Raw genomic sequence first — 27582 nt, 5'->3', positions numbered from 1 at the left:
TTTATACATGGTCCCCCATTTTCAGAGGTTCAAAAGTATTTGGACAAACTAACATAATCATAAATATAATGATTATTTTCAATATTTAGCTGAACATTCTTTACAATTAATGACTGCCTGAAGTGTGGAGCCCATGGTCATCTCCAATTGCTGGGTTTTCACCCTAGCAATACTTTGCCAGGCCTTTACTGCAACAGTCTTCAGTTGTTGCTTGTTTTTTGAACCTTCTGCCATCAGTTTTGTCTTCAGCAAAAACTGCAGTATAGCCCTACCTACTTCAGAATTAATCCTGCTTCTTCTGCCAGGAATGTCATATCATCAATAACAACTAGTGACTGACTTCTATTCATAGCCATACACAGTCATGCCATAAAACTGCCTCCACCATGTTTCACAGATGATGTGGTATTCATCGGATCATGAACCACTTCTTCTCTTCTCCACTCTTCTGTTTCCAGCATTCTGGTATATATTGAGTTAAGTTTTCCTTTTCCAAAGGAAATTATTCCAGAACTAGAGAGGCTTTTAAATGTTTTCTGGCAAAGTCTAATCTATCCTTCCTTTCCAGGAGGTTTACCAGTGATTTACACCTGTGTAGACCCTCTGTCTTTACTTTCATGAAGACTTCTCTTGATAGTAGACTTTGGCATTGATAGGTCTACCTCCCACAGAGTTGTCTTGGTTTGGCTAAATGTTGTGAAGGAGTTCTTCACCAAGGATAGAATTCTGCAATCATCTAACACAGTTGTCTTCTGTGGTTTTCTAGACCATCTGGTGTTGCTGAGTTCACCTGTGTGTTCCTTCTTTTTAAGAATGTACCAGACAGTTGATTTGACCACTCATCATATTTCTGTTGTCGCTCTAAAAGGTTTGTTTTGTTTTACACATCCTAATGATAGACTGTTTTTACTTGCATGGACAGGACTTTGTGCCTCATATTGAGAATTCAGGGTGACAGCTTCCAAATGCAAATTGCACACTTGGAATCACTTCCAGACCCTTTACCTACTTAATAGTTAATGAAATAATGATGGAAATGCTCCAACCTGGCTATGGAACAGCTTGTCAGTCAAATGGCCAAATACTTTTGAGCCCCTGGAAATGGGAAGGTGGGGATGGCTATGCAGAACAATGGCTGTCATTCCTAAATGTCTCATATGATATTTTTGGTAAACCCCTTAAATTAAAGCTGAAAATCTACACTTCAATCATGTAATGATTGCTTAATTTTAAATCCATGGTTGTGATGTACAGTGCCAAAATTATGAAAATTATGTCATTGTCCAAATACTTATGAACCTACTAGGCAAGGAATAATGAAAACACTTGACGTATGTAAAAGGACAATTATAGGGGAAAAAGGAAGTTTTTTATTAAACAGATGTAGGCCAATAACAGCATTGTGTGCCTCCTCCTAGTTTATAGAACAGATATGAAAGAAGGAAAAATACTTGGAAAGTGGATTTAAACTATGGATTAATGAATTTGTTCAGTGTCTACAAAAAAGTTTTGCCTGTATAGTTTATACAAATACACATGGATAAGGTAGAATTATCTACTGTAAATTTCTTTTTTTTTTTTTTTGCAAAGTGCTGTTTATTGAATCTAAAAGAATTAAAATATATCCTAACAAGTGTGCATGGGTCAACAACGTTTTAATAAATGTATTAAAGAAAACAAAACTTTAATGGAAAGACCTGGTGAGTTGACATGTACAGGGCATTACCTTCCCTTAAAACTGTAGATGGCAGGCCCCCTGGACTGTAGCAGTGCCTCAGATTCCCACATGGCTACATGGGAGTAGCAGTTCGACACAGTCCTGTTGGGTTCCATGGGTGCTGCCATGGGGTGCTGCTGCAGGAGCGACGGTGCCCTACTAAATCGGGCTTCCAACACATCTGGGAGTACTTTCGATATTATGCTGATGGACCTCCTGAAGTACTCATGGGTGAGAAGGCAGTTAAAGAATGCACTGGGCTTGTTTTTGTTTTCACTTCTGTTTACAGTGATCGGTTCATAGCGTGCATTGTTGCAATGTTACTTTTCTTGGTGGTTTGTTAAATTACGAATTTTTTCAAATGTTAATTTTTTTCCCTGTGCTTAAAACTCATTAAAAAAAGTGTTTTTAGCCAGCGGTTGGTAGCACTATAGCGCGAACTATTGCAGTGTTAGTTTTCTCTGTTGTTCAAGGTTTTCTCAGTGTTATTCAATGTTTTTACATTTAGTTTACTATTACGTTGTGCATTCTATGGTTTAATTAACTATATTTGTGCTTAAAAACTTAAAAATATATATATACTGTATTTACATACAGTTCGTATGGTCTGGAACGGATTAATTGTATTTACATACAATCCTATGGGGAAAATTACTTTGGTTCACGACCAAATCGGGTTACGACAAGAGTTTTGGAACGAATTATGGTCGTGAACCGAGGTTCCACTGTACATATTTTCTACCAAACTTGTTTTTGTGGATGTCAAGGGGGTCCCTTCCATCATTTCATAAACCTTTGTAAGGAAATAAATTTGTACGGTCGATATAATATGTAAATAACAATTGCTAAACTTTATTTGTTTCTTAAAAAATAACATTTTCACAAAAATTGTAACAAGATCACGATACAGTGCTTAAAATAAAGGAAATACTTTATAATATCTATCTATCTATCTATCTATCTATCTATCTATCTATCTATCTATCTATCTATCTATCTATCTATCTATCTATCTATTGATACCAAGAGAACAATGTGAATGAAAACTTTCTGGATTATGCATTACAAAAAAAGGAACCTGAACAGCAAATACGCAAAAGAATGTTAGCTGGGATTGGCTCCAGCAGACCCCCGTGACCCTGTAGTTAGGATATAGCGGGTTGGATAATGGATGGATGGATATTTACAATCTTCCTGTCCCTGGTGAGTAAGATATTAAAGTTTTAATCTGCTGTGTCTTATTGCACATTTAATGGCATTTGTCAGCAATGGATTTTTCCATTAGAGCTTTTTTTGTGTTTCTCTCTGGTTTCAACAAAATGACATAACATTTGGGAGTAAATATTGCCAAAAGAATACCAAAGGCTGAAGCCAAAATAGCAAAAATCTCCACTGCTACGGTATATTTCCCCGGAGTGCTGATATAAGCAGGTATAAAGGTGATCCAAACTGCACAGAAGATGAGCATGCTGAAAGTTATGAATTTGGCTTCATTAAAAGTGTCAGGGAGGTTCCTTGCTAGAAAAGCAGACAGAAAACAAACACATGCCAGCAATCCAATATATCCCAAAAGACAGCTAAATCCAGTCTGTGACCCAACATCACATTCTAATATGATTTTTTGAATTTTGATACTTGATATTTTTTGCTGGTCCTGGTGGGGAAGTGCAAAACCAGATTAAACATATTACTGCTTGGATTAAAGTGAAGAAGAACACTGTACCTCGCTGCTGGGAGACACCAAACCATTTCATTATATTATTCCCGGGCAGAGTGGCTTTAAATGCCATTATCACAACAATTGTTTTCACAAGAATACAAGAAATACATAAAGCAAAACTAATTCCAAACATCAAGTGTCTCAGTATACACGTCAGTTGTGATGGTTGTCCAATGAAGCACAGAGCACAAAGGAAGCAGAGTTTTAATGACACAAGCAAAAGGAAGCTCAGTTCAGAATTGTTAGCTTTTACAACTGGAGTATTTCTGTACTGTATAAAGATGGCCAAAATGGCAACTGACAGGCAGGTCCCCAGGAGTGCAGTTGTAGTTAAAATAATCCCCATCACATCCTCATAAGACAAAAATTCAATTTCTTTAAGCACGCATTGATTTTTTCCTTGATTAGACCAAAAATCAGGTAAACACCTTGAGCACTCAATTGAATCTGAAAAAAAAACAAAGATATACAAATATAAGACATACAAATATTCATAAAGTACACACACACATGACATGCACACCCATATATATAATATTATTATTAATAATAATATTGTTATTATATATATATATAATAATTAATTCTTTGCATTTATATAGCGCTTTTCTCACTACTCAAAGCGCTTAGCAATTGTAGGTTAAGGGCCTTACTCAAGGGCACAACAGAGGAGAGTCTCTTTACGGGATTCGAACCGGCAACCTTCCGATTGCCAGTGCAGATCCCTAGCCTCAGAGCCACCACTCCGCCTAAATATATATCTCGCTGCACATGCATGCTATACCCCACTGGAGCAAGGGGGGGCATTGTCGCTAACAGTCTTGTCTTTTCTCTCCTGTTCAGCAGTGAAAAGACACCCCTTTAGGACAATCAACCCCATCACTAATGGCCGAAGTGCTATGAAAAACCAACACCTATAGATGCTACGGACTCATTTGGAAAACGATGAGCTCCCCATGACTGACCCATTCTCAAGAACCAACAACCTTAAGAAGACAAGAAGGCTGCATTATTCTTATTTATGTTTTGTGCCATCATGCACCTATTTTGATTAACACTAGAATTACCAGAGCCTACGAAAAAACTCGTAAATCCGGCCCACCTTAAATCCGTTCTCACCTCTCCATCAGTATCTTTTGTCTTGTAAATGTGTCTAAGCACAAGGAGCAAACATCCTGGTATCCCATCCCCCTGCCCACCTCCGCAGTTCAAATCGCAAAGAAGTTTCTCAGTGCTCAGTGTTTATCTTCGAGTGAAGTGCTGGAACTTTAAAGGGTAAAAAAGTACATCAGCATTTGGAATATGTCTACAACAAAGTATGTAAACACGTTGTTAAAACAGAAACGTTTTTCATGTTTTAGTAATAATTAACAAAATGTTGACATGAAATGTATAATGTGTGAAGCCTGAAGTCCAAATATCAAATAAACACTTTCACAAAAAGTACAAGCGTAACAAAACAAGTGCACTTTTATTCAAGAATATAACCGAAGAAAAGAGAAAGCACTGAGCACTGAGAAACTTCTTTGCGAATTGAACTGCAGAGGTGGGCGGTGGGATGGGATACCAGGCTGCTTGCTACTTGCGCTTAGACACATTTACAAGACAAAAGACGCTGAAGGAGAGGTGAGAACAGATTTAAGGTGGACCGGATTTACAAGTTTTTTCATAGGCTCTGGTAATTCTAGTGTTAACAACTGTTTGGAATTAAAAGGGGTGACCTAGCTGACCCTTAATTCTTTTATCAATGCTTGCTTTTTATTAGTCAAGGTTAAGGGCAGTAAAGAGACAGTTACAGATGCAATGCAAGAAAGAGACCCACCCTGGTTAGTAAGCTACTGCATTGCAGGGGTCACACATAAACAGGACATAAGTGAGTAAGCCCAGTGGATAAAGTACTATAGCTTTGTTAGGAAGCAGATAGGTGTGTCTTGAGTTCATGATTCCTTGATAATCTTGCTCTCCAATTTAGAACATCTACAGCCATTTGATTTAAAATGTTAACGCTCTTGACAGTTTGGTCAGAATAACTGCCTCTTTCTTTAATCAATTCCTTCCTTTTGTCCTGGCATTCAATATTACATTCTCGTATTGATTAAAACCACAAGGAAGAATATTTTGTCAATCGACACCTTAAAGTGAAAATGTGTCTGCTAGAATCTACTACTGACCTGAAAGTAATGGATTTCACTGATATACTTCAAAAAGCACACCTACAAATTATTTATTTTGGAAGGCGAAAAGGCACATATGAGCTTCTCATTTGTAATAAGGACTTTCTTTCCTCACATTTGAAAGTCTGAAGATTAACTTTGATTAGCCAAATGTCCTTTAGGATTCACTAGGTAAGTGACCTGCTTTTCTTATGATTCAAACTTGTGGCTCAGGTGGGGCTCAGGTGTGAGGTTGATTATTTACTTACAGAATACCAAAAATACTAAGTGTTTGTTCTCAATAAGATCAGAAAAATGATTTTCTGAAGTTATTGAAGGCGCTGGTCTACTACTTATAGTGGGGACTCATATGACAAAAAAGCTAAATGTGTCTGAGAGGGTGCTTTTGTTTGGAAAAGTGAGCTAGGACTTATGTGGAACACCTCCTTAATTTATGTTATATGTGAAAAACCTGTTAGTACTCTAGTCATTTCAGTTATGTACTACAGAAATATGGGCTGAGTAAATGAAAAGAAACAATGGAACCCTAACCTTACCCCTAACCTTAATTACTTTTCCTCCAGCTGTTATCTTATTACCACATCCTCAGCAAAGGTGATTCAGTATAAAATTGGTTTGTAGTGCTTCAAACTGTTTCATCGTAACTTTGTTCAAGTAGCATAATCTGCCATATTTTTCCTCAGTATATTTCTATTATGGCATGACACACCACATAAAATGCATAATTCAACAAGCAGGTGATCTTGTCTTTTCAAAAGTCTAAGACTTAAAAAAATGTTTAAACTAAATTTTCAGTTATTTATTTTCATTTTTACAAAGTACCTGTGATGCACTGTTGCCCTGTCAAGATGCTGTTCCTGCCTTGCACCTTATGCTTGTCAAATTGCACCACTACACTGCCCAGGATAAGCAGATTAGAAAGATGGATGGATGGATGAATGTACAAAGTACAAGGGAATTCTTATGTGCACACATAACCAACACGCACCACACTGCCACTTGGTGTGAATTGTGAATCTCACTCAGTAGACTATGTGCAATATGACAACACAAAACGTAATAAAAGAAAATTACAGCCTTCCACATATATACTCACCAATAATGGCATTACAGTGTTTTTCACAAAACTTGGGGTGTTGAGTCCGCAGCCTGCACCAGTTTCCAGGAACTGGAAGAATAACTGGTGAACTGGTGAAGAATACAATGCCAAAAGGCAGCATGCTCACAGTCACGGCAGACTCAACAGTGTTTTCAAATTTTACATTTTTAGTCGATTTTTTTTTATTTATGTAGATACACATCTGTGTTTGTATCAATGCTGTTGACAGAAGGATATGAGGTGTTGTTTAGGAAAAATAATCATATAATTTGACTGTGAATATATGGTTAAACTACTGTGTTTGCATGTGATTCAGTATGTGCACCATATAAAAAATTTGTTGTGAGTACACATGGCATAAGGAAAAAATGTGATTTGAGCATGCATATACCACTTGGACTCACACACGTTGTGAATCACATACAGTCACAATAGTTTGTCAGCAGATGCATATTCAAATCAAATAATTCCATTGTAGTTTGACTGCTCTGCCACCCTATCAGACATTAGCACACATTTGTGCAGAATATAATTTATTACAAACTATGGCACTACATGACCATTGATGAAACGGAACTGGACAGAGTAAAGAAGGAAAATATGCAACTATAAAGAGCCAATTGGAGAAGCATCTGTGAAAAATGTCAAAATTCTATCCATGACAGCACTTGTGTGCTGGCAAGCGAACAGGAAGCATACTGTATGCTCACCTTAAGAAAATAGGACTAAGAATCTGTGATAAAATTGATTACTTCTGGTTTACTTTTATTGTTCCAAGAATGCCTGATAAACACAGAAGGTTCCTATTCTTAAACTAAAACCATGTGGCATTAATTAAATTAATTAATTGAAACTAATTTGAATAAAATATGTCATACCATATGTACTAACTGTACTAACCCCTACTTTCTCTTCTGTTTCCTTTTCCAGTGTCCTTTTGGTGGCCACCACCATCTACTCAAAGCATCGTGATGTTCCAACAGTGATGGATTAAAAGCCAGAAGTCTGCATGACTATCATCATCAAGTCCTTCCATGAGAACCCTAAATACAAAGAGGACTATTTCATTTATGTTAGGTAGAATGCCCAGAGGGGACTGGGCGGCCTCGTGGCCTGGAACCCCTGCAGATTTTTTTTTTTTTCTCCAGCCATCTGGAGTTTTTTTTGTTTTTTCTGTCCCCCCTGGCCATCGGATCTTACTCTTTTTCTATGTTAACTAATGTTGTCTTATTTTAATTTCTTATTTTGTCTTTTATTTTTCTTTTCTTCATTATGTAAAGCACTTTGAGCTACTTTTTGTATGAAAATGTGCTATATAAATAAATGTTGTTGTACCAGGCAAAAAGAAGCATAATTTCCAGCTGAATACAATTTGACCTGAATTTGCTTCCTGCACATAGCAATACAGTTAATTAATGTAACTATAAGATAGTAAACAGCAGCTTCCAACTAACTTTAAGACAACATGACAATGCTCACATTAATACTGGGAAAACATACAAATCCACTTCAAAATACATTGTGATCAGTGCCACAGTTCTGACATCTAAAATTGTGTCCATCCATACATCCATCCACCCATCCTGAAATCCATGCATGTGTTTTCTGAACCGAGAGCAAGGTAGGCACATACTTTGGACATGGCACACACATGCACACACCCATATTCAGTGATGCCAGACATGTTTAGAGTCTCCAGTTTTTCTCACACATTCTGTTTGTGTTTGGCATGTGGGCTATTTCTAAGGTGTACACAGTTAAAAAAAAGCATATCAACACACAGAGAATATGCAAACTCTACAGAGGTAATGGAGAAATCATTATCTAACAAACCATCTCCAGTTTTGTCAAAATGTAAAAGTTTTTATTGTCATTATGTTTTCAAAATTATAAAAATGCTTCTATAGCTTGTGCAGTGGTCAAGCATTACTGCCTCATAGGTCCAAAAGGCTAAGGTCAAATGCATGGCTTGGTCATAACCTACGTTTAAGTGCACAGTCTCTAAGTGTCTACTTGTGTTTTCCTCCAGGTACTCCATTTTTTCTCCCACATCCGTACATGTTTGGTTAAGTGATGAGTCAAAACTGGATTGGCATCATTAAGTGCACACTGTGATGAATTGTCACTGCATCCATTGTTGTTCCTTGCCTTAAATAACAGACTGGGTTCAGAAAACTGATGGATGGATGAAACAGTTTTTTTTTATGAGCTCTTTCGTTTTATTTTGTTCTGAGCATTTGTTTCTGAATCTGCTGTAAGTTTTTTGAAACCCAACACATATGTCTTCCAGGAAAAACTGGAGGATATTGGAGATCAAAGGAGTCAGAACTATAAGCAGGCATTTTGTAACATAGTAAAGGTTTTTCCTGGTGTATGCTGGCTGAATGACAGCAGCTGGATCTAGATATTTTCTACTTTGTAAACCTCCTAGGTACTGAATTGTATTTCATATTTATCCCTAGAAGCTGTTATTATTCAATTGTACAATGTTACGCCTCAAAATCCCTCATACAGTATTCCTCTGCCATCTAGTGAATAAAGTAATATCATGCTGCAAAAAATCATGAATGTTTCTATCCATTTTACCACTGCATGGTAACTAATAAATATTGATGAGTGGGATGAAGCCTTTAACCAAAACACACCATGTCATGTAAACAAAAATCTGTAAATCAAGTTTTAGAACAAACTGAAACTGAAACATTAGTTGACTCAAGCATAAGTGATAACAATGCGATTGACATGGATAGTGAAACTGATGCATATGGCACTGTATGACTGAACCTCCAAGAATATTCTGGTGAATTTGGTCGTGTGAAGGTTAACCGTAGTGCAAGTAGGTGTAGCAAAAAGGCAAAATGATTGCAATCAAGTGGAAGGGCAAGGAAGATATTAGGCCCCCAAGCACTGCTTACAATGCAGCAACTGTCAATATTCATGCCAGGGGGAGTGTGGAAGTCACTAAGACATCCGCAATAGTAGCCTACAATAACACAATGGGTGCGTTGATCATGTGGATAAGGCACTGACATTTTACTCCCTCATTTTCACACAACAGAAAAAAATATTAGAAAATTTCACAAAAAAAAACACTTCTAATGTCCCGATTGCAACATACGGCTATGCGTTGGTTACTGTTTCAAAACATTTCACACAAAGAGCGTTTACTAAATCTGTATCAGTATAGCTGTGGACACTAGACATACCTTTCCTGCTGCGGTATTTACATGTTTTTGTTACACATAACATTTATTTCTTATTGAGAAAAATTTGTCATTTTTTGTTAGTTTTTCCAGTGGTAAACATAATGCAAAGGAGATTAAGTTTAAAAAAAATCATCATTATTATTATCATGGGCTTCAGGTACATTATTAGTATTTCTAAAAGATTTCATGCACCCTGGACATGGTGGTAACCAGTTAAAAAGAACATGCACTTATACTCGGGTGAACATCAGTTTAAAGTCAATAAACTAACCAAACAATCATACCTTTCGAATTGTTAAAGGTGAGCCCGGAACCCACTGAAAACTCACAATGATAAAGTGGGAATGAGCATGTTTTAGGCAGATAAGGGTCTGGACAGAGATTTAAATTGTGGATTTTGGAACTGTAAGCTGGCATATCTGACCACTGAACAGATTTCTTGTTCCTGTTACTTGGTTGGCAGGTTCGACACTTACCGACCTGACTGCTTATCTCACCATCAGCACATGGCACACAATCAAAACAGCATACTGCCTCGCCTTTCCTGATGGCTTTTCTAGTACCAGGCTGACAACTTTTGCTGCAGACCGATTCGGGAATCTAGAAAAGAAATATTTTTTTGGAAAAGTTTCAGTAATAATAATTACATTCCTGAAAAGTCCAATTTGAAACTGTATTCACATTCTAACAGGATGTTTTGTGATACTACTTATCATTTAATTTAATGTTGAGAAGTAAGTAAAATCCTAGAAGTTAAAAGCTATGAACATAACAATTACTGAATATGACTGACAGATTTGACAGTTCTAATGTATTAGAGGAAATTTATTGATGAGCTTTGTTTTGTCATTCTGATGGCACTAAAGGGGATTCCAGTGACTACCTGATTCTAAGACTAATTTATATTTTCCACACTGTCATTACCTGCAGTTTAATAAACCTCTGTATTTGATGATTTGATTTATATGTCATTTTTACCTTACATAATTAAAACTTTCTGTACTTACGTGACATGTATTTAATGGATTAATCAAACACTCCTTTGATTCAGAAATTGCTTGTGCTTTCTGCATTAACACACATTTTGTTCACAGTGAACCAAAAAAAACAGCTAAATAAATACATTTAAATGTAAAAACTATGGCAAAATGGTATATAACAATATAATTTTGATGGTCTAATACTCCATCCAGGGTTTGTTCCTATCTTAGACCCTTTTAAACTATTATAATTGATCAGGAAAAAAATAAATAAATGTAACATTAAAACATGAACCATTACTTAGAGGGGTGGTGTCATACATTTTATTTGTAAATGATGACATTTTGAAGCTAATTCCATAAATATAATTAAGACTTTGCCTTCAAACTTAAAAATTAATTATGTTTTCAAAATCCGGGAAATTGTCTCCTGCTTGCACAGCCTGTTTTTTTCCCCTAAATTGATCTTATAGTAGACAGTCTTTAATTCCAATGTAGATCATGATATACACATTTGCACGTATCTGAATGCATGCAAGTACAAGCCTGAGGTGTACATTTTCAGGATTGACTCATTGGCAACCAATAGAAGGAGAAAGAAAGATGAAAAGAAAGAGGAGACTGGAACATAATAAAATTAATTTATTCAGAAAAGATCATTCAGGAAAATGACATCTTGCTAACTACTGAACTGCTCTTCTCCTGGGTATCTCTGAAGTTCATTTATGCATTATACAAATGCAGCACCAATTTCTTTTTCCTCTAATGTCATATTCACCGTTAGTAATGTATGGTGTCAAAATTTTATAAGATTTATTACTTTATTTTATGATTAATTCAAGATTTTTCTGCTAAATTTCTGGAGGTTATAAAATGTGTTAATTTTTTCCACTTTCAGTTGCAATTTGTAAATACTGACATTTTTAAATTTTTGTATTGTTATTGTTCCCAATCCACCATTTTGTTTTGCACAGGTTCTGCCACTGTGTAGTTGACATAATGCACTGACTGATTGCTTATGGGCATGATCTCAGAAGTTGTGACCTGTGTGAGTCGTGACTTAACGCGACCACATAAAGTTCAACATCGCAGACCTCTCACTGTCCAGGATTGTGAATAAATACTAAAACGAAAAGAGTGAGGCTTTCTTTAGTTTCTAACCTATCAGGCTTGAAATTGTGTAACATTTTTTGATTTTGAATTTAGAATTACATTTTGTGATTTTGTATTAGGATTAGGGTATTTGATTTTAGCAACAATTAATGCTCATTGAGCCTGTCAAGTGATTGGAATTAGTGCAAGATTTCTATCTACCTGGTTACAGATTTCAGCCTAACCTTATGGTATCAGTTTTGCATCCATTGCCTGGTCCCTTTTTTATTAAACTATCTTCAATTCAGAACTGAATCATGATCTTAAAATAGTATGGATCCTGAGATGGACCATTTTATGAAAACAACAGAAACAATACAAGATAAGAAAGAGGAACAAAAAAAAATCAGTCTGCTCCGGTCAGCTGGCATTTTCAACTATATTTGAGCTAATAATTTCCCTGGCATTAGAGATAAATACATTAAGAACTCAGTATGAAACTAATCAAGCAGTAAGTCTCTGTTAAAAGAAAAGTAAGCACTAGTGAGTAAGACAAGTGTTTTAAGGAAGGATTGTGATTTGAATGTGGTGGTTCAGGTCATCTGGTAGCCGGCTATCCCTATCTACCAATGAAGGTTGGTGCTTAAGCTCAGACTCTATTTCAAAACTCCTTAATGGTATTCATAATAAGGAGATGTTGTCCTTGTGGACTCCAGGACCATGAGGAAATGTTATTAGTTTCAGTCTAGCAGCAGAATAGCTTGAAGCTAAACACCATTACAATTTAACACCATGGCATGATCTATTGAAGGCAATCCTGTGGGGTCAGGGTTGTTAGAATTTATGTCTCCACCTTTTTCATTGCAAGTCTGTGCCACACATTAAAAACTCTTACTTTCTTCATTACACATTGTGCATTACTTCAAGTTAAGTTTGGGCTTCCCGTTGCTTAAAAAATATAATCCTTTAAATGACTGGTTTTCAAAGGAAATAGTGGCTTCAATTAACTTTTGAAAAAAGCGCAGCTTATTTAAAATTACACCACGCATTACTAAAGATTTTGTTGTTGACATTTTATCTCTCTTTTATGAATTATTTAGGGATATATTTAGTAAACAAAAGTCTTTAAAACACTGTAAAGGTTTTATGTTTTCTCAAGACATGTGTTTTGGATATGTATGAAAATATACTGATAAGAATTTCTTTTTTACTTAGCCTAGTAGCAGACTCAGCATATTTACTTTCTTTGGAGCCTTATAACCTTATCTGAATTAAGGACTGGGAAACTGCCTTCAGTACTAGATAGATAGATAGATAGATAGATAGATAGATAGATAGATAGATAGATAGATAGATAGATAGATAGAACTAGTTCAAATCTTCTTGAAAATTTGTCAAGAAGTCTTCAGTTCTATTTTCAAAACAAGCTTCTTCCATGTAAAATGTTGAGTATAAATTAATATACAATAATTTTAAACATCATTGCTTAGAATTTTGTACTGAAGTTTTTTTAAACCTATAGTAATGTGATCTAAAAACTCAGCAAGTAAATAATAATTGAGTGTTCATATCTTGAGAATTATGGCTAGACCTCTGGGAATGTCTCCTACAACTTTGTTTTTTTTTTTGTTTTATGTCATAGGCAACTTTGATAGTTATTTATTTTTTTATTTTCAGTAGTTATTTTCTTAATGGGGTGAAGGCCACGGAATTGACAGAATATAATATCATAATTAGTTTTCAAAGCTCTTAGTCTTTGTTTATAACGTTTGTTTGATATTTTAAAAATTATTTATTTAGTTAAGCTTCGGAATATTTGTATTGCAATAGAAGAGTCTCCTGAACTTTCAAGTTTAGTCATTGTACTCATTTTTTCCAGTCTTTTCCCTATTTAATTTTGAATCTTCAGCAACAACACATTTAATATGCAGTTCTCATTAAATATGAAGTTACATTTTTGCAACATATCCAGGAATAATCTATACATTTACATCAAGCTTGATTTTTTTTTCAAAATGGTTAATCAATCTAAAACTGAACAGGACCAATTTCTCATGGATTGTTTTCAAATATATTCAAATCACAATATCCATCCATCCATTATCCAACCCGCTATATCCTAACTACAGGGTCATGGGGGGTCTGCTGGAGCCAATCCCAGCCAACACAGGGTTCAAGGCAGGAAACAAACCCTGGACAGGGCGCCAGCCAAATGCAGGACACAAATCACAATATCCCCAAATTTAAAAAAAATGATACATGACAGTGCATTTGTAGAAATGATTAGGGTTATGACCAAAATTTAACAATATTATTCCATAGGCAAACAACAGAAAAGACTAATTATTTTGCTTACACTTCTAGATGCAAAGTTCCAGAAAATATCTTTTTCATTGAGGAAAAGTCCATTCACTGTGGAGGATGATTCATCAAAAACTCCAATTGTCTTAGTTATCATGGTTCCATCTTCTAAGCGCTGCCAGTTAACAAACTCATATGCTGGAAGTGGGTCACCATTTTCATCATAGGCCACTCTTTCACCAAGGCGATCTATAAAATTGACTTTCTTTAAGTAATGAAAAAGCTGACAAAAGAAAAGAGAACCATGCATACTTTAATACAGTATGAATAATTGCTAAATATTATAAGGAAAAAATAAACACATTGTAGACTTTGGATGTAAGAGTTAAATCTTAAACAAATAGTTTTTTTTGGAAAAGAATTTAAATAAGTATAAGAAGTTTTCATTTTTGTTATAAGCAATTTATTTAGAAATTTGTTGATTTCTTAATTTTTATAAAAGAGCCAGTATAGCTCCCTGAATTGGATTCAGTGTCTTTCAAAATGCTATAATATATTTTTAATCTTACCTGCCAGGGTTGAACACGTGAGATATCTGCACATGTACAGTTGACAAAAGGTCCTTGACCATTTTCACAAGATGCTAGGTTATGAAGAGCATGTGCTATGGAATATACTGTTTTATAAACATTGTATGAAGTCCTTAATTCAGATACATCACTATATTCTGACTTTTTGCTCTTAATGTCTTCTAAACCTGTACATGTATTGCTTTGACTCACTGATGAGTTATATGCAGTATTATTTCCATTGAACCTGCATTCAAACATTCTTTCCCACAACTGAGTCAATAAGTTGTTATCACGGTCAGAAGTTGGGCGGGTTTGAAGAAGAAACTCTTCCAGCTCTGGAATCACTCCTCTTCTAGGAAGAATGCCTATTGTTCCTCCAAATGACTGAAACTTTTCATTGCTAGCCAAAATAGGAAAAGCACTCCAGGAATCACTTGCTATCCATTGTCTGCCAGTGATGTTCTGTCGGACAACCTCACTGATTAACATGGTTGCTGCTGCTTTTACCAAAAATGCAACAACCACTGTTGCTGTTGACTGCTTTACAATTTTAACTGTTTGTGTCAATTTTATATTATCATTGAGTTTAAAACTTTCAGAAAAGGCCACACAGCCAAATTTCTTAACTTCCTCAATAAAGCTTGTAACAGCATAAAGTCCATAATCATCATCAACTCCTACAATGCCAATCCATGTCCATCCAAAATGTTTAATGAGCTTTGCAATGGCTTTAACTTGAAAATCATCGCTTGGAATTGTCCTAAAGAATGAAGGAAACTCTTGTTTGTCACTTAAGCAAGAACACGTAGCACAGTAGCTGATCTGAAGAGAAACAAAAAATAAATTTAATTGTAATTGAACTACTGTGAAGACTAGTGCAGTGGTGATCGAGGGATCTCTTAATGAATGAGGAGCTATAACAATTCAGATTTCATGCTGTTTAATTTCAGTTTAACGCTACTTTTGACTAAATTGGGAAGTTTAAAAATGAACTTATAAAATGTTATTTAAAAAAATGAGAGAAAAAGTACATAGCCCAAAAAAAAGAATTATAAGAGCATTTAGTGTATTATAGTTAAATTATCTCCATGGAAATCAAAAGGTTGAAGTGTAAAGTACTGTGATTGAATTAGTTATGCTCTGCTACAATTTTAATAAATACAAAAAACAGTTTTACTGCATATGTGAAATGCTTTTGATGGATTATTAATTGTATTTCATCATTCCACATCTTGATAATCAGATGATTTTATTTGAAATATATATACTGTATATACAGTATGTATATTTGCAGCTGGAGATCCACAAAGGGAGAAAAAATGAATCACGTATCATAAAGTAGTTTTTATTCCTGAGCTTTCAACCCCTGCCAGGGGTCTTGAGGATAATGCTTAGACGTACAAGAATCAAAGGCAATATATAATTTGTAAGTCTTTCTTGTAAGTCTAAGCATTATCTTCTGATGAAGACCCCTGGCAGGGGTTGAAAGCTCAGGAATAAAAACTACTGATTCATTTTTTCTCCCTTTGTGGATCTCCAGCTGCAAATATGCAAACCGTATCACAGACCTTCTCTTCCATATATATATATATATACACATATGTAGTGTATGATCCTTATACTTTTTACTAACTAAAATTAGAGACATCCAAAAAATCTGTACCACAGGAATCAAAACAACTTAATCTACTGAAATGTTTTCTACAGAGTTTACAACATAGCTTCTTTAGTGTAATATTTTTGTATTAAGAGAGGTATTTGCTACATTACCATTGGCATCTTGAACAATCCTAGTATTCTTGATATTGCAATTGAATGTGTGGAGAGGGGATCTCCAACAATAGCCACAATAGGTGGCGGACCATTACAGTTATAATCAGTTGTAACATCTTCTGGACTACTAATAAGAGACATGGCTCCTCTTAAGGCTACCTGTACATTCATACAGTTATCATATATTTTATAGCCAAGTGTTACATTTGGAAGAAGATTTTTATCTTTGTTTATTTCCTCAATAGCAAAGATCATGACCATTGTCCTTTGAAATATTATGAGATCAAAGCTGTAGAAAACAAAAAAATTAATTACTTCTCTATTGCAACTATGGAAGAAATTTCTTAACTGAAAAATTACATGAAACTTTAACATGGAGAGGCATAAGAAGACTCTTTTGCTTAGTGAACCTAACACCAAGAATACACATAGTTTGCTTTACATAAGAGTCATTTTTCTACTAAGTGTTTCTAGCTCTGTGAGTAAAAAGTAAATACACAAAGAAACATGATTACACATTTGTTATTCAAGAAATAAGCACACTGATCAAATTAACCAACATTTTTAATAAACTTGCAATATAAGGAAGCAAAACTCACCCATCACATTTCCACTCCTGAGGTTTAGAACTATATGACAGTTCTGATTGTATTGCTTTCAGATGAGCAATAAATATTCCTCCCAGCATTATATCTCCAGCTTTATACAGCTTATTCAAATTAAACTTTTCTTCAGATGTGCATATGGGATTTTTAGATGCAGGTGTGGGGAAACTTAAAGCCAGAAGAGATGAAATACATAGCATGCATTTCATTGTTGCGAGCGGTACATCTAAAGTGAGTTGAGATGTCAAATCACCCTTTATAAATATCACTTTCTCTCTGGAGAGGTTTTTATCCTGGAATACCATCTCCATGTCTAAAGCCTAGGGGTAGTGCAGTGTTATTGTATCTAACATTTATACTTTTTTAATCGGTCCTAGATGTACCCTAAAATGCATTTTGAGGAATTAACCATTGTTGCAATATATCTTTATTTGTAACCATATTTTTTACTAGATTGTATATGTTAGTCACAAAGATAAAATATAATTCTAAATAGAGACAAAGTGTATATAGTGCCTTTATATAAGCCCAGAATGTTGAAATATCATTCATTTGCTTACATCATTTAAAATGTTGATATATATTTTATGAACTGATACGGTAAGGAAATGACAACATAGAAAAGAGTGCAAGAGACCAAATTTAAATAGTAGATATGGATGGAGAATTCTTTTTTTACTTTCTTTCAACATCAGTTTGTTTTGATTAAGTTCTTCCAGACCTTTTAAAGTTTAATTTGTGCTTTCAATTTTCACTCAGTAGTAAGGACTACTGAAGAGGTTTATTCAAAATACATTTGTTCACTCTGTAGTTTTTGAGTTATTGTTTTACATTATAGACCCTGGACTCTTGTGGTGTATCGCCTTTGGCAACTAGGAATATAACTGAATTTTTAATTATTTATTTATCTACTCTATATATATAAAATCCTAAGCCTAAAAATGCAGTGATTTTATGTAACGTTTTTAGTCATGCTTTAAATCAGGCTTATTTTAAAACCTACAGATAAATGTTTGGTATCATTCTTTTCAGAATTTACCAAACTTTAATGTGATGTTTACAGATTTTCAGATTCTTATTCCATTTTTAAATTATAAACTAAAAAATATCAAGAACTCGCGTCTTGCGAGACGGGACTTTGTGCCAAAAGATTTAACCACGCCTGGGGCCGAAAATAAAAGACAAAGAGTAGGACAGCTGCTGTACAGGCTTTTAAATGTTTGAAGTGCTGCACGAGATGCAGATCACGCAGCATGGCAGCAACAGCAATCCAGCAGCTGATTACGCAAAGAGAAGGTAAAAAAACTGTATTTGTTTCCCATTGTATTATCGTTTAAGAGGGACGACTGTGTCTCCTTGGGGTGTGTTCAGCCCCCCTCTTCACAACGCGAGTGGCAGACTGGTCACAACTGAGGGTTGGGCGCAAAAGGTGCCAGGGGGGCTTACCCCCCTAGTTTATTATAAAAGCTGAACATAGTGAGAATACAAGTGAGAATTTCACTGTACTCCGTACACATGAGAATAATAACCTTATGTGTATAGAAATACTGTATAAAACAAATATATACAAACATTTTACATAGATATTTTGCATATTGTTGAACTATAGGCAGGCATAAAAGGCCTTTTGCCTTGAAGAACATTTTTCATATATTTTGGGACCTTTAAGTATATTTTAGATTTTAAAACCAGGGGCTCGTTTAAACCTGTGCTGGTCGAAGCATGTCTGTAGAGTTTGGGATCAGGATTCTGGGGGTAATGTCTTTAGGCAGACCAATGAAGGTTCTAGACTCGGTCTTGAGTACTTTATCATGGCCTTTTTCCCCTTTTTTGAAACCCCAATACAACATATTCCTGTGAACATAATAGTGTATTTTTAAACTTCTTTCAACTAAACTAAACTACAGGTATGTACAGCATGTTGACCTTATATATACAGTCAGAAAAAGAATAACAATGACATGAAAAGCCACCACTAACTGAAGATTGATCCCTCAACAAAGGTGTGCTGTTTTGCTGTGGGATCACTCAGAGTGTCACCTCCCACCTCCAGCAGCTGTACTGGACATAGCTACAAGGTGAACTTAGGTTACTAGGAATTGCAAGCTGCGTCTTATATCACTTAGCTAAGCTGACAGCCACTGATTGATCAGCTTACTAATAATGGTACTTATTGTGTGGCACATTCTGTGTCACAAGCGCACAAAATGACTAAAAATGTTGGCATAATTATGTATTGTATTGTGCTTTAGCATTGGTGATAGCTGCTGCTTATTCAGTCATGACAAAACTAGTTTGTTGCATGCATAAGTTAAAAGATGAACATTATTTAAAATTCAAATGAAAAGTAATGTTTTAGGGTTTTATGTGTTTGTTTCTATCTGTGATTTCCACAGAATTGTGGAAATGCAGGGGCCTATCCTGACAGGGAAGGACCCAAGGCAGGATATATCCCAAACATCTCAGGGCATCCATATTTGCACAATGAAGACACACTTAGATTTATAGTCAGCTTAACATTTACATCTTTAGGAAATACAAAGAAATTTGAATACCCAATCAGACTAAATGAGGAGAAGAGGATAATGTCCACGTTACTCATATTGACCATACAATTATTTTAACCCAGGACTGTACAGCTGCGAGGCATCATTGTGCCATCTTTGTGCAGTGCTGTTGTGATATCGGGAAATTAAATTATATGTAATATAAGTAAACAAGAGCCAGCTTCTGTAGCCGAGGATCGGACCACCAAGGTCCCTGCCTTCGGCCACCACCCAACTCACACTGCACCCGACCTCCTTGGCCCCTCCCATAGGTGGTGAGCCCATGGGAAGGGGGACCCACATTGCCTCTTCGGGCTGTGCCCGGCCGAGCCCCATGGGTGCAAGCCCAGCCACCAGGCGCTCGCCATCGAGCCCCACCTCCAGGCCTGGCTCCAGAGGGGGGCCCCGGTGACCCGCGACCGGGCGAGGGAAAACGCCGTCCAAATTTTTTGTTCATCATAGAAGTTCTTTTGAACCACACTTTGTCTCATCCCTCTCCTAGGACCAGTTTGCCTTGGGTGACCCTACCAGGGGCATAAAGCCCCGGACAACAGAGCTCCTAGGATCATTGGGACACGCAAACCCCTCCACCACGATAAGGTGGCGGTTCCCTTAAACATAGGGTGAGAAGCTCAGTCATCCGGGAGGGGCTCAGAGTAGAGCCGCTGCTCCTCCGCATCGAGAGGAGTCAGATGAGGTGGCTCGGGCATCTGATCAGGATGTCTCCTGGACGCCTCCCTGGTGAGGTGTTCCGGGCATGTCCACCGGGAGGAGGCCCCGGGGAAGACCCAGGACACGCTGGAGGGACTATGTCTCCCGACTGGCCTGGGAACGCCTTGGGATTCTCCTGGAAGAGCTAGAAGAAGTGGCCGGAGAGAGGGAAGTCTGGGCATCTCTGCTCAAGCTGCTGCCCCTGCGACCCGACCTCCGATAAGCTGAAGAGGATGGATGGATGGATGGATGGATAAGTAAACAATAATATGCAACTGCATTGAATGTAAATAAAAGTTGCTATGCAAAATTTCACATATTGCCTAGAAGTGGGTATATTTATAGTAATAGTTTATCTTTGTTTAAAAGTTTAATGAATTGGTTGTTTATTATGCACTTCGAGCTTAAATTGAATTAATTATGAGATACGCAACTTCTAGTTCAAATGACAACTGAACATTTAAAGTGACACAAATAATGCTTTAGTCAGAAAAGATTCTAAAGGATGGAGTATTTTATACTTGATTCCCTTGGTCTTGAGGTTAGCCATTTCTCTAAATGTAGAATAGCTGACAATTCACATTTTCTCTAAATAATGCTTACATGTTGTAATAAGTCTAAACATTCTTGATTTTTTACCAGTATTGAAAAACAGAGTAGCTTGGGCCAGACAATTCTTTACACCAGTTGCAATACATTTACCCAATCATAATTATATTGAATTCTTATGTCAGACATTTCAAAAATTCACAAACATGGGCATCTAACATGGGCACAAACATCTATCTATCTATCTATCTATCTATCTATCTATCTATCTATCTATCTATCTATCTATCTATCTATCTATCTATCTATCTATCTATCTATCTATCTATCTATCTATCTATCTATCTTACACTAACCAATAAGAGGCCCAGATCTAAACGATCTGAAGTAAGCTTAAGAGCCATTCGTATGTCAGAATAATTAGGAATACTTGCACTAGTTAAAAATTCAACTCCAAAATGAATAAGAGGCCAAAAATGAAAAAAAAATAGATACAGAGCAGGAGAAAATATGCAGAAACACTAGGCAGACAATGAAATTCAGAAAATACATTGACAGAAGGACTTTCTTTATAATACTGTAAGTTTTATAGGTCATTTTTTTCCTTTAAATGTCTCCCAATTTATTTCCTTTCACCACTGCCTTTTCTTGTGCAGTCAGTAGAATGTGAGAGTTGAAGATGGCTATATGACTCAGGTGCCACTGCGAGTGGCAGCCTTTCCAGCAGCTCCGTGTATGACTTTATCTTTCTACCTTTTTCTCTATTTTTCTCTATTTCACCGATTACTCCTACCACTTTCTTTTATGTGGACTCGTTCCCTGGACACTTTTTACTACTTTTTGCTACTTGGACATTGATTTTTGCATGCAGAGACTCGTCTATTCAGGTAGTCAACTTCAAGCGCTGAGAACAAAGGCCCATGCTGGTGTAGTTCCCTATTTACCCAATGAGGTAAGAAGGTTGCATCATGGCAGCAGAGGCGGCGCTAAGCTAAAAGCCAAGCGGCTAGTGAGAAAGTGGCGATACAAGCCTTCGGTGCCTTGTGTGATCCTGGGAAATGTGAACTCACTACCAAATAAGATCGACGAACTGGCTGCTCTGGTGAAAAATGTCAGGACCTACAGAGAATGCAGTTTGTTGTGTTTTTGTGAAATGTGGCTAACAACTAACATCCCACATGCTAACGTGGAGCTACCCGGGTTTAGCACAGTTAGAGTGGACAGGGACGCAAATACCTGCGGGAAGCGGAAAGGAGGAGGACTTGCTCTCTATGTTAATACAAGGTAGTGCAACTCTGGACATGTAAACGTTAAAATCTCCACTTTCTGCAGGGACATCGAACTGTTGGCCGTAAGTCTGCGTCCCTATTACTTGCCCAGAGAGTTTGGACACGTCATTGTTGTTATTGTTTACATCCCTCCTCAGGCGGACGTGGCGATAGCGGGTGACATCATCCATTCTGCTGTTGCTAAACTGCAAACAAAGCACCCTGAAGCGCTTGTGCTAATTGCTGGAGACTTTAACCATGTGACGCTGGACAAAACATTACCTGCCTTCTCCCAATATGTGGATTGTGACACTCGGGGAAATAGGACTATTGACCTACTGTATGCAAACGTTAAAGATGCATACAGCGCCACCCCGCTGCCTGCGCTTGGTAAAGCAGATCATAATCTGGTTCTACTTCAGCCTCACTACAAATCAAGAGTGAGGGAGCTACCTACAACCGCACGCTTATTCAGGAAGTGGTCCCCTGAGGCAGAGCAGGCTCTGAGAGACTGCTTTGAAACTACGGACTGGGATATCCTGCAGGGATCATATAGTGAGAACATTGTGGAGGTTGTTGACTGCACTACTGACTACATCAACTTCTGTATGGACATTGTAGTTTCAGTAAGAACAGTACACTGCTATGCTAACAACAAGCCATGGATTACAAGTGACATCAAGGACCTTTTGAACCAGAAGAAAAGGACTTTTAAAGGCGGTGATCAGCATGAGCTCAAGCTTGTGCAGAAGGAACTCTGAGTCCAGCTCAGGGCGGCGAAGGAGCAGTACAGGAGAAAGCTGGAGCAGACGTTGCAGAATAACAGCATGAAGGAAGTGTGGGATGGGATTAAGATCATCACTGGCTGCAGCTCGAAGCAGGGTGCCACCATCGAGAGAGATGTGGAGAGAGCAAACCAGATGAACAACTTCTTTAACAGGTTTGACCACCCTAACCCACTCTTACCTCAGAGTACTGCATCCTCCACCCATCCTTCTGCTGACACCAGCATAGGAGAGAGTTTCCCCCCACCCACAATTGCAGCAGCCCAGGTAAGCAGAGAGCTGAGGAGACTTCGTGCCAGCAAAGCAGTGGGTCCAGATGGAGTATCGTCATGACTGCTGAAGGCTTGTGTGTTGGAGTTGGTGAGTCCTCTACAGCACATCTTCAAATTGAGCCTGGAACAGGGGAGAGTCCAGAGGCTTTGGAAAACATCTTGCATCACCCCAGTCCTAAAAGTATCACGTCCTAGTGAGCTGAATGGCTTCCGGCCTGTCACTCTGATGTCACATGTGATGAAGACCATGGAGTGGCTGCTGCTTCACCACCTGAGGCCACAGGTCCGCCACGCCCTTGACCCTCTGCAGTTCGCATACCAGGAGAAGGTGGGAGCGGAGGATGCCATCATCTAGTTGCTACATCGATCCCTCTCACACTTGGACAGAGGCAGTGATGCTGTAAGAATTATGTTTCTAGACTTCTCTAGCGCTTTCAACACCATCCAACCTCTGCTCCTTAGGGACAAGCTGACAGAGATGGGAGTAGATTCATACGTGGTGGCATGGATCGTGGACTATCTTAAAGACAGACCTCAGTATGTGCGTCTCGGGAACTGCACGTCTGACATTGTGGTCAGCAACACAGGAGCGCCGCAGGGGACTGTGCTTTCTCTGGTCCTGTTCAGCCTATATACTGTACATCGGACTTCCAATACAACTTGGAGTCCTGCCACGTGCAAAAGTTCACTGACAACACTGCTATAGTGGGCTGCATCAGGAGTGGGCAGGAGGAGGAGGAGTATAGGAACCTAATCAAGGACTTTGTTAAATGGTGTGACTCAAACCACCTACAACTGAACACCAGCAAAACCAAAGAGCTGGTGGTGGATTTTAGGTGGACAAGGCCCCTCATGGACCCCGTGATCATCAGAGTTGACTGTGTACAGAGGGTGCAGACTTATAAATACCTGGGAGTGCAGCTGGATGATAAATTGGACTGGACTGCCAATACTGATGCTCTGTGCAAGAGAGGACAGAGCCCACTATACTTCCTTAGAAGGCTGGTGTCTTTCAACATCTGCAATAAGATGCTGCAGATGTTCTATCAGGCGGTTGTGGCGAGTGCCCTGTTCTATGCGGTGGTGTGCTGGGGAGGCAGCATAAATTGTTTCCCACAATTCCAGGCTGAGGCTATTTTTAATTTTTTATGTTTATTCCTACACATTTTCTGATGATGCTTGTGTTTTTCTAGAGGTTCTGAGAGTCAGAGATTTCATTGCTGCCATTAATTTTGGTGTTGTAGACAGTTTAAAAGTTGTAAATTTATTTGTGTCTTGCAGTAGTGCCATTTGGTTTTTCCATGGGTGCTGCCATTTTGGGAGTTTTGTGTCAGCCATTTCTGTGACGACCTTCTAGATTCCCCAAGAGTGTGCACACTTGTGACATCCCTCGAGTGACAGTATAACAGTAGCAGTCCTGGATTATCTGAATTTGTGGATAGAAAACCTACTTTGCTACTTTTTGTCTTTGTGCTCCTGGAAACTGAGTTTCTGCCCTTGTTCTTGACTTCAAATATTTGATTTTCAAACTTTTAATCTCTCTCTTTGACCTCAGCTTGCTTTTTGACTCTGTCATTCTCTGCTGTTTCTTGAGAGCCAGTACATGTTTATTCTCCTGGTCTTAATCTTTTCTAAGCAGCTGGTTCTCCGTAATTAGCAAAACAGGCATTTGCTAAATTTCCAGCTATTGCAGTTTGTGTTTTTTGGATATTTTTGCCTTTTTTAGTTATTGATTTTTTTGTTCTCTATTGGTTTGCCTATTATAGAAAGAATCAGATTTTGTATTATTCTTTCTTTTGCTGTTTTGATTTATTTGTAAAAATGAATTACCTATATCTACTGTTGCTTTGTAAGTGTTATGATAACCAAAAGAAGCCTTTCTTTGTGCAATAGATCTCTAAATATAAAGGAATACCGTTTTTTGTTATTGGGGATCATAGTTTATTGAAGTTGTTTCTATTGTTGGGCCTGTGTAGGCTGAAGGCCTGCTTCTAGATTTTGGGATAAGTTTCCCTATAATAGTAGGCCTGTCTGGAGCTTTGAGGCCTAACTCTGAAATAAAGACTGTTTTGAATACTGATGAAGTCAACAATCATAACAACCAATTGGGGAGATTTACCTACTGTTCACGTACTAAGTACAACAAAACACGGAGCCCCTTCTAATCTTATATCACAGCTCCAGCTTATTCAAAACTCAGCTTCAAGAGTCCTTACTCGAACCAGCAGCAGCGAGCACATCACACCCATCCTGCTCCGTCTCCACTGGCTCCCTGTGTCCTACAGAATCGAATATAAAATCCTACTAATAACCTACAAAGCTTTAAATAACCTCGCACCAAACTACATCAGTGACCTTTTCCATCACTATGTGCCTGCCCGCCCACTAAGGTCCTCTGATTCTGGTAATCTTGTTGTGCCCCTCACTAATCTACACTCCATGGGTGACAGGGCCTTCAGCTGTATAGCGCCCAGACTCTGGAATGACCTACCAAAATTAATCAGGTCAGCTGACTCCATGAATTCTTTTAAAAAACAACTCAAAACTCATCTGTTCAGGAAGGCTTTTAGCTCTACTTGACTTTATTACCCTTCTCTCAGTTTACCTCTCTGTCAAGTTGCTAATGTAACCTGTATGTGTGTGCTAGACCATCAATTATGTTGTCTGTTTTTTTTCTCAGAATTTACTGTCTTAATCTTCTTTATTTATTTATCTGGTTTGTACAATGCTATATACTGTATATTCTGCCGTTCTTTATTTATTCTGTAAGTGCCTTGAGCATGGGAAAGGTGCTATATAAATAAAATGTATTATTATTATTATTATTATTATTTCTTCTTATTCCACCCTCTTCATTTCAGCAGTAAGTCATTGTCCCAATTAACCTCATTGAGCCCATTGGGTCAAAGAAGCTGTTAAACATCTTCCAGGGCCACTATGAGCCAAGGCCTGCATTCACTTTGGTGATCAGAACTACCCTTTTAGAGCTACAAGGACAATGGACCAGCACTTACATTCCCTGATGTCCTTGCTATAATGAGTCTTCAGTAGCAATTAAAGGACACGGTTAAGACAACAAAGTCCAACATTTTCAAGTTTTCTGACTAATTCTGCCACTTAATGTACGTTGTCACCTTTAAAAAGTCAGTCAAGCTCAATGTTTCCTATCTGAATGCTGCCATCTATACTGTAGGTCAGAAGATACACTTTCTCAATCTTTTCTATTTGATTCTTCCACTCTGTTCAGAACAGATGCTTTTATGCTTCTCCATCATCTATGGATCTATCTACCCACCTGCAGATGTTCACTTGCATATTCCTGCACAGGTTAGAGTCACTACACAGTAATTCTTACAGAGCAATTCTTGCAGAAATACATTGAGTTCTGACCAAAAATAATCTGTTCTACCCAGTGAATAATATGCACTTCACACACCTTTGAGTATTTCCCAATTTTGTTCAGATATTTTGTTGTCATTTGAACTTCCGAGATTTCCCCTGCAGGTGAAATATTATAAAAAATGGTGTCTGCAATGGTCAAATGAATGAAAGAATGTAGTCAGCGATCTGATAAACTTTATTTCATACAATGCTTACATACGGAACATAATACTTTTACAACAACAATTAAGGACATTATTATAAAGCAACAGGGAAGCAAGAGTACATTCAATACACAGTAGGGAAGATGAAAACACACTCTCAGAAAAGTAGTAATTCCAATAAATTTTAAATCTCATGAACAGGTTTAAGGAAGTTTCAATTAGGTTAAAAAACTTGACTATAAGGACCAGTTCTTGTGTTGTGCCCGTTGCTGACTGGCTAGGCTTCAGCTCCCTACAAAGTATGGACTGATCAGTGACTAAGGATATATTTCTTTTTCAGTATAAAAAAATGCACTAGGCTCTTACTTTTTAGGAAAAATAAAAAAACTTTGCCAAATCCATAATTTTATATTTACTATCATATTTGCATTCAAGACCAGTCTCTTGGAAGTATTTATGAAGGCCTGAAGGGAATGTTTAACGGATATGATGAGAGTGAGAGAGGAGTGAGTTTTGCCTGCTGCAAAGACAAATAATGTGACAAGTGAGAAGAAGGCTTCATTGGTTAAAACAGATGCTGAAGTGGCGTTAATCAGGGTTGAGGCCATCCTTCCTCTCAGACTTTTTCTTTGTTAACCCTTCTATTCCATATCTAGCGATATATAAC

General features: G+C 37.4%; 1 protein-coding gene across 1 annotated transcript; it reads right to left on the bottom strand.

Annotated features, from left to right (window-relative positions):
• Positions 1-2902: 2902 nt before the first annotated feature.
• On the bottom strand, positions 2903-14572 carry LOC114645349 (extracellular calcium-sensing receptor-like). The gene is given in 4 exon segments (XM_028793211.2): positions 2903-3338; positions 3340-3884; positions 10393-10516; positions 14345-14572. Coding segments are annotated over 4 exon segments (1143 nt in total). The 5' UTR covers positions 14447-14572; the 3' UTR covers positions 2903-2966.
• Positions 14573-27582: the final 13010 nt, after the last annotated feature.

This window comes from Erpetoichthys calabaricus, chromosome 2 (assembly GCF_900747795.2).
Source record: "Erpetoichthys calabaricus chromosome 2, fErpCal1.3, whole genome shotgun sequence".
Taxonomy (NCBI): Eukaryota; Metazoa; Chordata; class Cladistia; order Polypteriformes; family Polypteridae; genus Erpetoichthys; species Erpetoichthys calabaricus.
The sequence above is the reverse complement of the archived record's forward strand: the minus strand, read 5'-3'. Positions and strand labels throughout refer to the sequence as shown.